Source organism: Ailuropoda melanoleuca, chromosome X (genome assembly GCF_002007445.2).
Source record: "Ailuropoda melanoleuca isolate Jingjing chromosome X, ASM200744v2, whole genome shotgun sequence".
NCBI classification, from domain to species: Eukaryota; Metazoa; Chordata; class Mammalia; order Carnivora; family Ursidae; genus Ailuropoda; species Ailuropoda melanoleuca.
In genome coordinates, this window is record NC_048238.1 from 31,563,096 (window position 1) to 31,576,224 (window position 13,129).

Consider the following 13,129-nt stretch of genomic DNA (forward strand, 5'->3'; position numbering starts at 1 on the left):
GGCTGATGAAACTGTTCTGGGATCGGAAGTGATAGTGTCACAGCATTGTGAATGTATTAAAAAACATGAATTGTACACTTAAAAAAGACCAAAATGATGAATTTTATGTTATGTGGACTTTACCTTACTAAAAAAATAAAAAACCAAAAACCAAATTCCCAACCATGGCTATCAATAGCAGGGAATAACTTACTGGTTAAAATGAACCAAAACCAAAACAGAAACACCAAACAAGTAGAGAAGAAAGCAAATTATTAGGAGTTAACAGTGTACTAATTGGTGCATTGGAGTCATGTTGAAGAGCCAAGAAAAGACATGCCTGGGCTTTAAATGTTCACATGGTCCACTTTTCTGTCAGTCAAGTTCACTTGGCTTAATGTCTCACCTACATTTGGACATATGGGTGTTTCTTCTAAAACAGTTAAAGATAATTATGAAAGAAGTATAAAATCATGGCACTCATACAGATATGAACACATGTTAAAACATTTTATCACATGAGCAAATTGGCAGATATTATAACTAGTTCACAAGTGAATCCAAAGAACAGAAACAGGAATATTAATCAGGAATACTGCGATGAATGTATAAATGGAGGCAAATTGGTTTGATTACTGTGTGAGAGAGGGAACATTTGAACCTGCACTGGAGGTTGTGCATATCGGTGACCTACAACTTTAAAAGGGGTGTAAAAGAGCTCAAAGACAACATAAGGCTAGAACACCTGGAGTGGTATCCTATAGCCAAGGAAAAATTTTTCACTCAAACGTATCTTTTGCTAGAATACTGCAGTCAAGTAGAATGTTAAAGTTTCCTCATACTGAGGTTCAGCAGGGAGATCAGGTTTCTGTCATAGACGTTTCTAGGCCAGTCCTGATCAGGGCCCAGTGTCATCGGTGACATCACCATGTCAGAGTTGTCATAAAGGCAGCTCCTGGACCAGTGCGGGGCACAGTGGGCAGGAGGGAGCTCTGGCGTCTCGACAGACCCAGACCGCTGGGACCGTCAGGGTGGGCTGATCAGGGGCCAAACCCAGCTACCATCATGTCTGGAAGGAGAAGCCCCTGGCACTCTCACCAACATAAGAGGCACGGTCTGTCCCGCTCCATGAGAGCCGAGCTCCAGTTCCCGGTTAGCCGCGTGGACCGCCTCCTGCGGGAGGGTTGCTATGCCCAGCGCCTGAGCTCATCCACACCGGTCTTCCTCACTGGCGTTCTCGAGTACCTGACGGCCAACATCCTGGAGCTGGCGGGCCAGGAGGCCCGCAACCACCACAAGATGCGCATCACCCCGGAGCACGTGCAGAGGGCCCTGGTGAACAACCAGCACCTGAGCTGCCTCTTTGAAGACATCACCTCCCCGCCGGCCAAAGGGACGCCCCAGCTCAGGAAGTGCTGAGGCCCGGGGACCAGAGCCCACAGCCTCCTCTAGGCCCCAGTGCCGCGCACAGATGAGGGAGGCCTGCTTTTCTGGCAGCGCAAGCCATTAAAGGATTTAAATCCGGTGCCGTGCTTCTGACGGGTGTCTCTTTCTGTCCTTCTGAGTGGGAGGTGTCCGAGACATCCAGGAGGAGATCTCCCATGGGGAGTGGAGGGTGGAAGGGGCAGTCGGTGTGGGATGCTGGAGTCGGCTATTTCAGGGAGCAGTTTACTGGGGACAGTGTTTGCCGAGTGGGGGTGTGTGTAGCCCTAGAGGGAGTAGCTGATTGTGGGGGAACGACTTCCTCACTGTCTCTGAGCAAGTCAAGGCCTGGGAGGCCAGGAGGTTGGCTGGGGGGCGGGTGCCCCCGGGCATGTTGAATTCCCAGAATGATGGCGGGGACTGGGATGGGGCTGAAGACCAAGACTGAGGTGCTGAAGGCTTTGTTCATGATAGGGAAACGTGTGGAAGCCAGGAGGAGATGGCAGTGGGGGTGGGTGGAGAGGGTGGCATAGCAGTTGACATGAGCTTAATGGGGCAGGGGCTTTACAGGAAGACTGAGGAGCGATGGGAAACTGTGAAGAGGTGTACAGAAAAGGAACTATGCTCAGGTTGATTTCATTCGTTTATACCCCCGCCTCATTCCAACCGAAACAGGACTTGAGGTAGGGATTATTAGCTAGTGCTGTGACACTCTGTGGAGTATATCCTTCTGTCCTCTCTTGTGGGCACTGGTAAATAGTAACATCAAAGGTATTATCTGGCCTAAGACATGCAATTCTAGAAGTTTTTAATAGTTATTAATAGATGTATGTATGTATGTATGTATGTATGTATTTGAGAGGAAGGGGAGGGATGGGCAAAGGGAGAGGGCGAGAGAGAATCTTAAGCAGGTTCCACACCCAGTGCAGAGCCTGACTCGGGGCTCAATCTCAGAACACTGAGATCGTGACCTGAGTCAAAATCAAGAGTCAGATGCTTAAATGACTGAGCCACCCAGGCGCTCCTTAACAGATTTATTTATTTATTTATTTATTTATTTATTTATTTATTTATTAATTAATTATGTGGCTGCCAGACCAGGTCTGTGATCAAAAGCAGTATTGGGACAGGCTGGGGTCAGACACAGGTCAGCACAGCAGAAAACATATTGTGTAAGAAGAGATGAGCCCAACGGTCGAGCCTGAGGGGAACCTGGAGGGTAGTGTGGGCTTGAGGTTGGCATGAGCCTCTTACTGAGAACAACCTTTGGGAACAAAGGTGTTTAAAAGCTGTAAGAAAGATGGATCTTTGCATAAACATTAGTACATCATTTCTAAAGCATAAGTTACAGAAAGGCACCTCACAGACCTAATCTGGACAGCAGATGGGCTTGTTAGTCCTCCACAGGTGTTTTGAAAGAAAATCAATTAGCTGCTAACATTTAATAATCAAGAACTATTTTACTTGAAGACAGGACTTGGCAGAGGGTGCATTGGTGGAGGTACAGTATGCGCAGTTGAGATTGTAGCCGGAAGTGCGTGGGTGCTGGATGCATGCATCCAGGTTAGGTAAGGAGTCGTCAGGAAGTCTATGAGTGGAGGATACAGCAACTGTAGGACACGTATCAGAAGGTGGTGCATATGTGCAAGGTGAGGCCATTGTAGGGCCTGATTGATGAGAAGGTGAACGGGAAGAGGGAGAATCCGGCGTAGAGGAGGATTGGGCAGGAGTTGCATGCATGGAGGAAATATCCAGTCTGTGGTAAGACCTAGAAGACTGTGCGTAGTTGAAGGGAGCATCTAGCCTAGAGGAGGACTTCTAGGCTATGCGTTGGTAGGGGAACCAGCCTAGTGAAGTAACCAACAACAGGTACTTCCGTGGTGGGTGTAGCCAATGTAGGAGATGACCCTGCAAGAAATCCTTGAGTGAGGGGTGGATATAGTCTTAGGTGAGGCTTGACAGGAAGTGCAAGGGAGGAAGACGTATTCAGACTAGGGAAGGACTCAGTAGGGCCTAAATGGTAGTTGAACACGAACCTTAGGGGCAGACACAGAAGGTGGTTCGTGGAAAGAGGTAGCATCTAGTCTGTGGCAGGACGGGACAGGAGGTACATGGGTGAAAGAAAGGGGAGCATCATGTAAGACCTGCCTGAGAGGAGGATTCTGACAGCCTGGGAGAGTATTCGGCAAGAGGTATAAAGATGGAGGGTACAGACAGGCTAGGGAAGGAGCAGACCAGGGCATGAGTGGCTGCTAGGAGCATTCAGCCTAGGGGAGTACTTGGCCAAAGGTTTATGAGTAGTTGGCTGTGATAGCTTAATAACTATTTTTGATATTCTTTAATTGATGATTGGGCATCATGAAGTCATTGAGCCATGCTAATGGCCCAAAGTTTTTTACATCTCTATCATAATCTTATTATAAACCCTCCAACCACTCACTAGCTTCAGTATATTTTGTTTCCTGCCTAGTAGGTGATGTCCTCACCTAGCTACTTCCCACTGCCTAGTAATAAAAGTCCCAATTCTACTTAACCCCTCTCTCTGCTTCTCCCTACAAGTGACCCCATGTGGCTTTCTGGGACCTTCTGCCCTCTGGGGAACTGTGAGTAATAAACTCTTCTTTGAAAGGTGATTGTCTCTTATGTCTTTTACTTTATGTGATTAAAACAAATAGTTGGTACATTTTAAAACGGTGCAATGAGCAGGGTAGTCTGGTGACTGATGGGGATGACATGCCCCTGGGTTTACTAAATGAATCCAACAGACCGCAAATACTGTGGGAAGGCACTGCTGGCTGTTGGCGCTTTACTGGCCATTGCTTTGTGCTGTGTCTGTATGGTATTGCAGTGGTTTGCAGTCTAAATTATAGCAGAGCTCAAAACGCTTAGTCCTCTCCGAGTGGTTGTCTAGCTTAGGGTGCTGTAATCTGGGCAAGGTGGTCCCCATCTGGCTCCTTAAGTGTTTATAATGTGCCTAATCTGGGGGAAGAGGGCCAAGGGTAGTTTGCTGTTGTACTGTGTGAAGTTCCTTCCAAAGAAACAGGAAGTGGTTACCTCTCTCCCCATATAGGTGTGTTTGATCCACTGAACCTCCACTAGGGCTGAAGTCTGTAGGAACTACTCAACTGACCTTTCTCATAGGTGCTAGGCATATTGGCCTGTCTTGTAGCAGAAAACCACCCACCTAGAGATATCCTTACAGTGAAAAGACCCTCTGACCAGTCGCGTGTTCTGCTCTTTTCACAGAGATTGTGGCTCCTTTTGTATTGGTCACAAACTCCTTTGCTGTTGTCTTTCTTGTTGCTGTATTGTACTTTGTTTCTAAACCCTGTGGGTGATAAGAGTTCATGTCCTTAGAGGCCCTTGGTGCAATATTTAATGAAAAAAATGGAAGGATAAGGAACATCTGGTTCTAGCATCTCCAGAAACTCCTGATGATGTACTCAGTTTAATTAATACTTATAAAATAACCACAAGAACACTCTTGTGGTCCTCAGCGCTGCAGCATATTACAAACAAAGCATAAGAATAAATGAGGCAGTGTCACAGTTGCTTTCTTGGAGGTGGACTCTGACCCCTTGGACGTCGACTGGGATACCTTAGAAAGGCAGGCCGATACCAAACCACAGCTGCAGGTGTTTCTTGTAAACACTCAATGGATAAAAGCTGTGGGAAGTGAACAGGAAATTGAGACAAAGACTCAAAACTTTGTAAGGCTAAAATACAAACCATCTTGGGGACTTTGTATAGAGTGTTCAGGAGAAGGGGGCATACTGGGTTCTAAAGGTCTTAACTACTGGCTCCAAGCTCTGGCTCATGGTCTAAAAAATGAGGCAGTTACTGGGAATAGCCCAGGACCCCTAAATACGTGCTTTACCCAGGAATGCTCACGTTCTCTGAGAGAAGTTTTATGTAGGGTTATATTGCCCCCTATATGCCCTGCCTAGCCTCACACCTTTACTCAGTACACCTATCAGACAGTTGAAAGTGACACTTAAGAGCCAGGTCAGAGCAGCTCCCAGACAATTGCTATGCCGAGTGAGCCCCTCCTATTATTACGCTGAATTTTTATGGCCTAGGAATGGGCTCACCCTAGCAATAGCCACAGTCTCTGCTAAGGCTCGTAATAAACAGCAAACAGTAGAGGAGGCCAAAACATTATTACTCAAGATTGGCATGGTTTGGTGGGTTTATTATTTTGTAGAAAACCCTGACCCTGCAGATAATGAAGCGATTGCAAACCCAGAGTCTGCTCTCCTTGACCCAGAATCTAAGGAACTTTTCCTGAATAAGTCCCTGCCAAGGTATAAACCTGTCCTTTCTCTGATGGCTTCAGCCCACACATTTAGGGAAGCCTAATAAATACCCTAGTTGACTTGAGAGCGACGACTCACCCAACAATAAGCAGGTTTTAGTTTATCAAAACCAGCCACTGGCTGGATCCTCTAGGCAGTTTCCCCCTAGCAACCTCCTTTAGCTTTGGAAACTTTCTCTTGGGGGAATTACCATTTCCTGAGGCTCCTCCAGAACTCATACCTGCAGCCATTTCAAATGCTGACTACTCAAGAAGGCATTTCTTCATTTAGGACCTTTTCCTAATCCATCACCAGCCCCTGGTGAGGCACTGCAGAGCTTTCAACCATCATCCCCAGACAAATCTATATGTTGGCAACTTAGCGACATGGGCATCCCTCATGAAAAAATTGCAGGCCAATCTGCTTTTAAACTCCAGCAATTGAAAAACATGCTAGATGTTGTAGCGAGTTTCCTTCATTTGATATGGGAAGCCCTGCTCGGCCAGAGGCTGACATTGGCAGTTCCTAGTTCAAGGAGTCCTAATGCCCCTTGTCTTATTCTGACTTTCAACAATGGTTGTCACCTAGCCCCTTCACCTAGGGTGATGACAACTCCCTGGATCTTGTCCCACTGCTTGGGGACAGCCACACAGAAACTACTCTGATGGTCTTTTGGAGCCCATAAAATAACCAACTTTTCCTGGCTCTCTTAGATACTGGGTATAAGTCAGTTATTTGGGATAAGCCTTCCCTTTTAAAGAAATATGGCAACCCATTTAAAATGCAGGGCATATTGGATCACCCCATTCAGGGCAGATGGGTCACACATGATGTTATGATCGGATCTGTCAAATTAAGTAAATTTACAGTGCTGGTAGTCCCTCTGTTTCTGATCTATCTGATCTTAGGCATGGACACCATTTTGGAAAATCTCTTAAATTGGAACAAACCAAAACCTGCACTTCTGTAGGACTTGGTCAGTGGCAACCTGTGAACCTTCCAGCTCCTCTTAAGGTTGTCAGTATGTCTCAATACAAGCTACAACACTGTGGAGCTGGACACAGCCCCATTATTTCAGATCTTTGAAAAGCTGTTGTTTTGGTTCCTACCATCTGTTCTTTTTATAGTCCTTTCAGACCAGAGCTAAAGGCAGACAAATGAGAGGTACCTAACTAGATTATCACCATCTCCATATAATTGTTCTGTCAAGGCACTATTTCCTAACATTTATGAGGTTATTAATGACATCCAGGCTGCACCTGGTGATTTCTTGGCAGAGCAGAGAGGAAGGCCAATGTGTCATTGGTGTTGGGAAACTGGGTGGGTGGTGTGCAGTGTACAAAGAAGAAGCCTGCACCATTAGTGCAGTGGAGTAACTGGACAGGGTGTGAACAGCAAGGAGTATGACTGACTGTCCATTGATGGATTGGTTTATCCTGGCAGTGACTATGAATGACACCTATCCTGTAAGTGCAGTGGAGTAGCAAACGAGGGACTATGTATGAACAGGACAAAGAGGAGGAGTCATATGCTATCAGTGCCATGGGGGATCTTGGCAGAGAATATGATTAGGAAAAGAATTGGAGCTTACACAATCAGTAATTGGACAGAGCATATGAATGGAACTAAGGTAGCTTACCCAGTGTATATAGCTGTGCAAGGGAGAGGGCTTGTGAACAAGGAAAGAGGAGGAGCCCTGCCCCAGGAGTAGAGTGCTAGAACTGGACAAAGGATGTGAACGGGGAAAGAGAAAGCCTTTCCTTTCAGTCCAGTGGAGTAGCTGGGAAGGCGATATGACCAGGCTAGTGAGGAGGACCCCTGGAGCATCAGTGCAGGAATGGCAGAGTGTGAATAGGGCAAGAGAAATTGAACAGAGGATATGAACAAGGCAGTGAAGATGAGGCCCTCCCCATCACTGCAGTGATGTGTTTGGCCAAAGATTGTGAAAGGAGCAAAGGAAAAGGGCCCCACATTATCCGTTCATTAGAGCAACTGGACGGAGCGTATGAATGTGGCAGATAGGAGTACTTGCCCCATAGATGCAGTCAGTCTCTAGACAGGGCATGTGGATGGGGCAAAGAGGAAAAGCCCTACACCAACTGCAGTGGTATAACTGGACAGGTGATGTGAACAAAGAGGAAGAACCCCAGTCTATCAGGGCAGTGGAGCGATTGGATGATGATAGTGATTGGTAAAAGAGGAGAATTCCCAGTTGATCAGTGCACTGGGGATAACTTGAGAAGCTTTCTGATAGGGGCAGAGATGTGAATCCCCAAACATGGGTATGACAGGGAAACCTGCACCAGCAGTTGCTGGATGGAAGATGTGTACAGGAAGTGAGACACATGCTCCCACCATCAGTATAGTGGTGACTCTGGACAGGGAACTTGATCATGGCAAAGAAAAGGAGCCCAACACCATCACTGTGGTGGTATCAATGACGAGATGTGAAGGGCTCAAGGAGAATGAACTCCTCTCCCCCCACCAGTACAAAATACAGTACAGGGCATGTTATTAGGGCCAAGAGGAAGAGTTTTAGATCACTGCATCAGTGCAGTGGGATAATTGGACAGGGGATGTGACTGGGGCAAATAAGCCTTGTACTATCAGCATAGTGGTGCGTGTGTACAGTTGATGTGAACCAGGCAGGAGGAGGACCCAGCACCATTTCTCAGTAGAGAAGGGTGGATATAGGGCCCAGGGTACAGAGATGTGAGCAGGGGCCAGTGGAAGAGCCCTGAGCAATAAACAACACTGTGGCCTGACCACGGATGTTAAGGGCACAGAGGAACAAACCCACGTCATCAGTGTAGTGGTCCGACTGCGCAGAGCATGTGATGCATTCCAGCAACATCGGTATAGTGATGTCATTGAGCAAATGGGGCAAAAAGAAGGAGCCCCACCCCATCCATGTGCTGGTGTCACTGGTGTAACTGGCCAGTGGATATCATCAGTGCAGAGAATAGTCACCCTACACCATAATTTTTGTAATAGCATAAGTGGTTAGAAGATGTGACCAGGACAAAGGTGCGATATGGTCCATGAGTATAGCAATGTACTTGGGCAGGAATGTGAATCTGGCAAACAGAAAGGGGTGTGAGGCAACAACTAGACGAAAAATGTGGGTGGGGGGAGAGAGGGTGATCCCTGATGTGTCAGTGCAGTGGTGGGATGGGACATGGCTTGCGAGAAAGAGAAAGAGGAGGAGTCCTACCTGAAGAGTTCAGTGGTGAAATCTCACAGGGGATGTGAATAGAAAGAACAGGAGAATCCTCACACCATTAATGTCGAGGTATAACTGGACAGGACCCATGATTGGGACCAAGAGGAGAAACAACACACCAGTAGCACAGTGGTTACATTGTGAGGGATGTGAGCGGGACAAAAAACGGCCAAGGGCAAAGCCAGTGTGGTGGTGTTGCTGGGTCGGTGATGTGAGCAGGGTGAAGGGAGGCCTCATCCATGCTGTGGTGTAAGTGCGCAGTGGGTCTGTATAAGCAAAGGCGGGGGGGATCATCACAGCATTGTGACTGTGGTATGCATGAAAGGGGCAAAGAGGAGGGTCCTGCACTGCAGTGTAGTTGTGTAATGGGACGGGATGTGGACAGGGAAAGGGGAGCAACCTGACATCATCAGGGTACTCCCTGAGTGGCAAGGGAAAGTTGGGAGGAGGAGCAGTCCCACATCATCAGAGGAGTTGTGCAAGTGAACAGAGCAAAGAGAAAAACCGTCACACCAGCACTGGGCTTAGCCTCAGGATGAGAACAGGGCAGAGATGAGCACATCTGTACTATTGCTGCAATGGTGCCACCAGACTAGAATGACCATGGTAAAGAGGGTGAGTAGAAAAATCCCGAATACAAAAGCTAACCTTACACCTAAAGGAACTGGAGAAAGAACAGCAAATAAAACCTAAACCAAGCAGGAGAAGAGAAATAATAAAGATTAGAGCAGAGATCAATGAAATAGAAAACAGTAGAAAAACAGTAGAGAAAAACAGTAGAGCAGATCAAGGAAACTAGAAGCTGGTTCTTTGAAAGAATTAATAAGATCGATAAACCTCTGGCCAGACTTATCTAAAAGAAAAGGGAAAAGACCCAAATTAATAAAATTATTAACGAAAGTGGAGAGATCATGACTAACACCAAAGAAATAGAAATGATTATTAGAAATTATTATCAGCAACTATATGCCAATAAATTAAGCAACCTGGAAGAAAAGGATGCCTTCCTGGAAACCTATAAACTACCAAGACTGAAACAGGAAGAAATTGAGAATCTGAATAGACCAATAACCAGTAATGAAATTGAAGCAGTAGTCAGAATCCTCCCAAAAAAAACAAGAGTCCAGGGCCTGATGGATTCCCAGTGGAATTCTACCAAAGATTTAAAGAAGAATTAATACCTATTCTCCTGAAGCTCTTTCAAAAAATAGAAATGGAAGAAAAACTCCCAAACTTGTTCTATGAGGCCAGCATCACCTTGATCCCAAAACCAGACAAAGACACCATCAAAAAGGAGAATTACAGACCGATATCCCTGATGAATATGGATGCCAAAATACTCACCGAGATTCTAGCCAATAGGATCCAACAGTACATAAAAAGGATTATTCACCACAATCAGGTGGGATTTATTCCTGGGATGCAAGGGTGGTTTGACATTCACAAATCAATCAACGTGATAGAACCCATAAAGAAAAGAACCATATGATCCTCTCAGGTGATGCAGAAAAAGCATTTGACAAAATACAGCATCTTTTCCTGATTAAAACTCTTCAGAGTGTAGGGATAGAGGGTACATTCCTCAATTTCATAAAAACCATCTATGAAAAGCCCACAGCGAATATCATTTTCAGTGGGGAAAACTTTTCCCTTAAGATCAGGAACACTACAAGGATGCCCACTCTTGCCACTGTTGTTCAAAAAAGTACTAGAAGTCCTAGCATCAGCAATCAGACAACAAAAATAAAAGGTATTCAAATTGGCAAAGAAGGAGACAAACTCTCTCTCTTTGCAGATGACATGATACTTTATGTGGAAAACCCAAAAGACTCCACCCCCAAACTACTAGAACTCATACTGCAATTCAGTAATGTGGCAGGATACAAAATCAATGCACGGAAATCAGTTGCTTTTCTGTACACTAACAATGTAACTGTAGAAAGAAATTAGGGGATCGATTCCATTTACAATAGCACCAAAACCCGTAAAATACCTAGGAATAAACCTAACCAAAAAGGTAAAGGATCTATACTCTAGAAACTACAGAACACTTATGAAAGAAATTGAAGAAGACACAAAAAGGTGGAAAACTATTCCGTGCTCATGGATTGGAAGAATAAACATTGTTAAAGTGTCTGTGTGGCCCAGAGCAATCTATACTTTCAGTGCCATCCCTATCAAAATACCAATGGCATTTTTCAGAGAGCCAGAACAAACAGTCCTAAAATTTGTATGGAACCAGAAAAGACCCTGAATCACCAAGGAAATGTTGAAAAAGGAAAACAAAGCTGGGGGTATCACGTCACCTGATTTCAAGTTGTATTACAAAGCTATGATCACCAAGACAGCATGGTATTAGCACAAAAACAGACACATAGATCAGTGGAACAGAATAGAGAGTCCAGGTATGGACCCTCAAGTCTATGGTCAACTAATCTGCGACAAAGGAGGAAAAAATATCCAATGGAGAAAAGACAGTCTCTTCAGTAAATGGTGCTGGGAAAATTGGACAGCTATATACAGAAGAATGAAACGCAACCATTCTCTTACAGCATACCCAAAGATAAACTTTAAATGGGTGAAAGACCTCAATGTGAGAGAGGAATCATCAAAATTCTAGAGGAGAACATAGGCAGCAACCTCTTTGACATCGGCCACAGCAACTTCTTTCATGACACGTCTCCAACGGCAAGGGAAACAAAAGCAAAAATGAGCTTTTGGGACTTCATCAAAACAAGCTTCTGCACAGCAAAGGAAACAGTCAACAAAACTATGAGGTAACCCATGGAATGGGAGAAGATATTTGCAAATAACATTACAGATAAAGGGCTGGTATCCAAGATCTATAAAGAACTTCTCAAACTCAACACCCAAAAAACAAATAGTCAAGTCAAAAAATGGGCAGAAGACATGAACAAACACTTCTCCAAAGAAGACATTACCAGTGGCTAACAGACACATGAAAAAATGCTCAACATCACTAACCATCAGGGGAATACAAATCAAAACCACATTGAGATACCACCTTACACCAGTTAGAATGGCAAAAATTAACAAGGCAGGAAACAAATGTTGGAGAGCATGTGGAGAAAGGGGAACCCTCTTATACTGTTGGTGGGAATGCAAGTTGGTACAGCCACTTTGGAAAACTATTTGGAGGTTCCTCAGAAAGTTAAAAATAGAGCTACCCTATGGCCCAGCAATTGCACTACTGGGTGTTTATCCCAAAGATACAGACGTAGTGAAAAGAACGGGCACCTGCACCCCAATGTTCATAGCAAATGTCTGCAATAGCCAAAGTGTTGAAGGAGCTGAGATGCCCTTAAATGGCTGAATAGATAAAGGAGATGTAGTCCATATATATAATGGAATATTACTCAGCCATCAGAAAGGATGAATACCTACCATTTGCATTGACATGGATGGAACTGGAGGGGATTATGCTAAGTGAAGTAAGTGAATTAGAGAAACTCAATTATCGTATGGTTTCACTCATGTGGACTATAAGGAATAGTATGGAGGACATTAGGAGAAGGAAGGGATCGGGGAGACGAACCATGAGAGACTATGGATCCTGGGAAACAAACTGAGGGTTTCAGAGGGGAGGGGGTTGGGGGATGGGTTAGCCCAGTGATGGGTATTAAGGAGGGCATGCATTGCAATGAGCACTGGGTGTTATATGCAAATAATGAATCATGGAACACTACATCAAAAATTAGTGAAGTACTGTATGGTGACTGACATAACAGAATAAATAAATAATAAAAAGAGGAATCTCAAATCATCAACATTGTAGTGCAATTGTATAGATTGTGAAGACGCAAAGAACAGGATCCCACACCATCATTTCAGGGTTATAACTGAGCAGGAGATTTGAGCAGGGCCAGGGAGGCGTTCCCCATGTCATTTATGCATTGCTGTAATTGGCCAGGGGGTGCAAGTTGTCAAGGAGTAAAAATATACCACAAGTGCTACTGGATGTGGGATATAAACAGGGCAGAAGGGAGCAACCCCACCCTGTCAGGGCGGTCATGTAACTTGGAAAGGGGAAATGTGCAGGGAAGAGCAGCCACGTCATCATTGTGGGTGTTTACCCAGGGACTGGGGGTGTGTTTGGGGCAAAGAGGAGGAAACCCTTGCCCAGTACAGTTGTTAACCAGGACTGTGTGAACCTACCCAACAAGAGGAGACGTGCAGTGTTGGTCAGTGG

At 45.2% G+C, this 13,129-nt stretch overlaps 1 protein-coding gene across 1 annotated transcript; it reads left to right on the forward strand.

The window, feature by feature from the left end:
* Positions 1-848: 848 nt before the first annotated feature.
* Positions 849-1,443, forward strand: LOC100467516 (histone H2A-Bbd type 1). Its single transcript, XM_002927165.4, has one exon. The coding sequence runs from the start codon at positions 1,045-1,047 to the stop codon at positions 1,396-1,398; it is 354 nt and encodes a 117-aa protein (XP_002927211.2). The 5' UTR covers positions 849-1,044; the 3' UTR covers positions 1,399-1,443.
* The last annotated feature ends 11,686 nt before the right edge of the window (positions 1,444-13,129 follow it).